The 3457-nt window shown below is 32.6% G+C and overlaps 1 protein-coding gene across 1 annotated transcript; it reads left to right on the top strand.

The window, feature by feature from the left end:
* The first annotated feature begins 1118 nt into the window (after positions 1 to 1118).
* LOC143529822 (alpha carbonic anhydrase 4-like) lies at positions 1119 to 2707 on the top strand. The gene is made up of 5 exons (XM_077025526.1): positions 1119 to 1415; positions 1462 to 1568; positions 1663 to 1765; positions 2223 to 2435; positions 2633 to 2707. Exons 1-5 carry the CDS (start codon positions 1119 to 1121, stop codon positions 2705 to 2707), a joined length of 795 nt encoding a protein of 264 aa, XP_076881641.1.
* The last annotated feature ends 750 nt before the right edge of the window (positions 2708 to 3457 follow it).

The following is a 3457-nucleotide window of genomic DNA, read 5'->3' as shown; positions in this document are numbered from 1 at the left end:
GTTACATTACTATAACTAAAACAAAATGAAGTGAGTCTACACGAATTTGGCCAGCATCCGTCACGTTCGTTATGGTACCAGAACTATAAAAACAAAACAGGTATTCGATAGGTTTTTGTTACGTTTGTTAGGAACCGAAACTAGAACAAAAAATAAAATAAAAAACAAAAATAATATGCTTGACTAGTAAAGTGCCGAAAAGCGACCCAACAGGGCTTTGCGGCACCAGAGATCACAATTGTTATATAGTAATTTTATTTTACGACCTTTTATTAATCAAGTGTTACCCCAAAAACTCATGAACTCCACCAATAAAATTTGATTTAAACTTGTAACTCTCAGTTTTATATAACATTTTGTTAGCGGTCCCTATTTTTATATAATTCGGTCGTTTATAGAAAAGATAAACATAGTGTTTGACATATTACATATGAAAAACGAAATGAGAAATCATGATTCTTAGCAGATTTTTAGTCATGAAATCGAGTTCAAAGATTCTAAACAGTTTATATGAAAAACCGATTTCACTGAGTTCAAAAATAATAAAATCCAGAATTAGGATTATCATATTTTCATGAATGTATTTTCGATTTCTAGTTATAGAGCTGATCATTTACCAAATATAGTAAAAAGAAGGGTGAATTTGAATCGGATGATATTGTTTTAGTTATAAATTATGCACGTCTAAGATTAACTTAATTTCCCAATTAACAAACATGATGGCTCGTATTCGATTACCTCATCCCAACCATGACAAAACCTAATTTATTGTCTCTTTGTTTCATCCTTTTAGCGTTCCGTTTGATCATCACATGCTATGCCAATGCATCCAAAGGTATGTGTACATACATGTAATGTACGTTTTGGCTAATTAATACCGTTTTGACATAATTTGGATCTTGTAATATCTATTGGCTAAGCCAAAAGAAATGCAATGGAAAATCAAGGTTAATATGTTCAAAAGAATAAGAATTATGTTTCAAAAAATTAAGGGAAATTTCTTCACATATTTTAAAAAGCCATTTGGTCATGCAATCAGGAGTTAGAAAAAAGGTTTCTTGATGTACAATTATTTGGCAGATTGTATGCGTTTTATTAATGTTATAAGGATTCAACAAATGTGCACAGACCATGAATTCAACTATGATGACGCGTCGCCGATTGGACCAAAGAAATGGGGATCTCTGAGTGCAGGTTTTAAAGCTTGCTCGGATGGGGAGTCACAGTCTCCTGTTGATATTGAAGCCAAAAAAGCAAAAGATCAGCACAATGACTTGAAACGGTCTTACAAAGAAGCTCCTGCCAAACTTTTCAATAAAGGCCACCATATCGCGGTATGCTCTCTAGTACCTAATAAGCTCATGCATGCTACAATGATATCTGTTCTTACATTTGTTCTTGTTATTGTTCTTACAGTTGTTCTTGTTATTATTATTATTTTAAATTTCATAGTTTTTTTAGGTTGAATGGGACGGAGATGCAGGAGGAATAGAAGTGAATGGTACAACTTACAAGCTAGTTCAATGCCATTGGCATATACCTGGGGAGCACACTTTCGACGGGAAGAGGCATGTGCTTTGTAGCATGTTGAATCCTTTTATTACGGGATGGCTTATTGGTTGTTTATAATTCAAGTGATAATTATTGTGCATGATGTTATAGGTATGATGCAGAAATACATTTTGTTCATAGCAATGACAAATATCAATTGGCAGTTGTTGGCGTTCTATACGCCATTGGAGAGCCTGATCCCTTTATTGGAAAAGTACGCATCTTTCTCTACATTTTTATACACGATGTGTGAATAAGAGTAGCTTATATATCTTAGTGAACCCTAAAAGATCATGTAATATGTATAATATGAAAATGAGTCTTGATACTTCTAGTAGCAAAATGGGTTTATTTATAGAGATGGTATGAAATGGATAGGTCTAGTAATGAGATATGAAGGTAATATATCTTACTTTTAGAACAAACTAGCAAACTCTCGAATTCTTCTCTTAAATATGCACCTTCTGTTCAACACATTTGAGTAGGGACATCTTTATCTAACACTTGGGTACGTATCACTAAGCCAAACACCCTTTGGTTATATCCCCGTATATATGAATGTTTTATATTAAATATGAAAATGAATCAATCAAAACATGATAACTAATTAATGTTTTTGGTTTTACTACGTTAATTTATAGATGGTGTTAGTCACTTAATGTATGATGCAGTTGTCTGAAAGCAAGTTTAAAGAAATCAGTGCCAATGGGAATGATTTGGGGAAAGTAAGTGCAAGTAGCATCACGAGTAGCAAAAAGTATTTCCGATATGGTGGTTCTCTTACAACTCCTCCATGCTCAGAGGGTGTCACTTGGACCGTTGCTGAGACGGTCAAATCGATTTCAAAGGAACAAATCGAATCACTCGAAGGTCCTCTTGAAGCCGTAAGTCTTATTTCCTTCCATACAATTATTAGTTTACGTTGTGTAACCCGTTGATAATGTGTGAGAGAACGACATTATATATAGGCTTATAGCAACGATTGTATTTTCATAGTTATTTAACATTAACTTAGAACCAAAAATTTGTAATCTCTTATGTTTTTTTACCTAAAGTACTCGATCTTGTCTGATTGTTCTAGGAATTTAAAGAAAACGCCAGGCCTGTTCAACAACTTAGTGGGAGAACAGTTACGCAATTTGAAGACAAAGAGTAAGCCCTCTTATTTTATAAATATTTCTTGATTACTTTATAATACATGAGACATGCTACTTTTTAAAAGTAATTAGCATAAGGTAATATTGGGGTAAACTTGTCCGTTATAAAATATACATAGAAATAATTATAGCATTGCCTCGCTCAACTTTTATAAATTTAGGAAATAGTTACAACTTTGAACCTTCATCTTTACCCATTTATTCCTTTTGATTTTAATTGTAAACCAACTTTCTACCAACGATTTTCCAATAGCCGTAACTTTTTCATACTATATATTTTTTTAAAATTGCAATATAAAAATGAGCATTTTATTGTCTTTAATTTAGGTATTGTATTGATATAATTTTTTTCAATTACAAAAATTAACATGTTACGTATGGGCGTTCACAATTCGGTTTTAACGGTTTCTAAGTTAAACCGTGAGCTAAACCATCAGTTTGATTTTTTTCATTGAAAACCGAAACTGAAACATCAAAAATTTAAACTGAATTGTTACTAATTATTTGGTTTCACACATTGAGCTTCAATAATAAGTTTACAGTCCGGTCTGGTTTTATATGGCCTATTTTCAGTATAAACCGTAAACCAAACTGTTTTCTATGGTTTGAACATTCAAAAACCGGCTGGCCAAAATTTGGTGATTGGTTTAAACGCTTTCAAGGTTTCAAACGAACCTTTAACATCCATAATTATTACATGGATTACCAGAATTTTTGTTTCCCGCCTCATCATATGGGTACCCATTAGT

This window comes from Bidens hawaiensis, unplaced genomic scaffold (genome assembly GCF_021521415.1).
Source record: "Bidens hawaiensis isolate Kalapana, Puna unplaced genomic scaffold, B.hawaiensis_p1.1 tig00008759_1, whole genome shotgun sequence".
Taxonomy (NCBI): Eukaryota; Viridiplantae; Streptophyta; class Magnoliopsida; order Asterales; family Asteraceae; genus Bidens; species Bidens hawaiensis.
This window is presented reverse-complemented; position numbering and strand designations above follow the sequence as displayed.

Bases quoted from the DNA above. Each gene is read 5' to 3' on its own strand.
- LOC143529822 (XM_077025526.1), top strand. From the start codon at position 1,119: ATGTGCACAGACCATGAATTCAACTATGATGACGCGTCGCCGATTGGA. The intron at 1,569-1,662 runs GCATGTGCTTTG...ATGATGTTATAG, and splicing joins CACACTTTCGACGGGAAGAG to GTATGATGCAGAAATACATT. The intron at 1,766-2,222 runs GTACGCATCTTT...TGTATGATGCAG, and splicing joins CTGATCCCTTTATTGGAAAA to TTGTCTGAAAGCAAGTTTAA.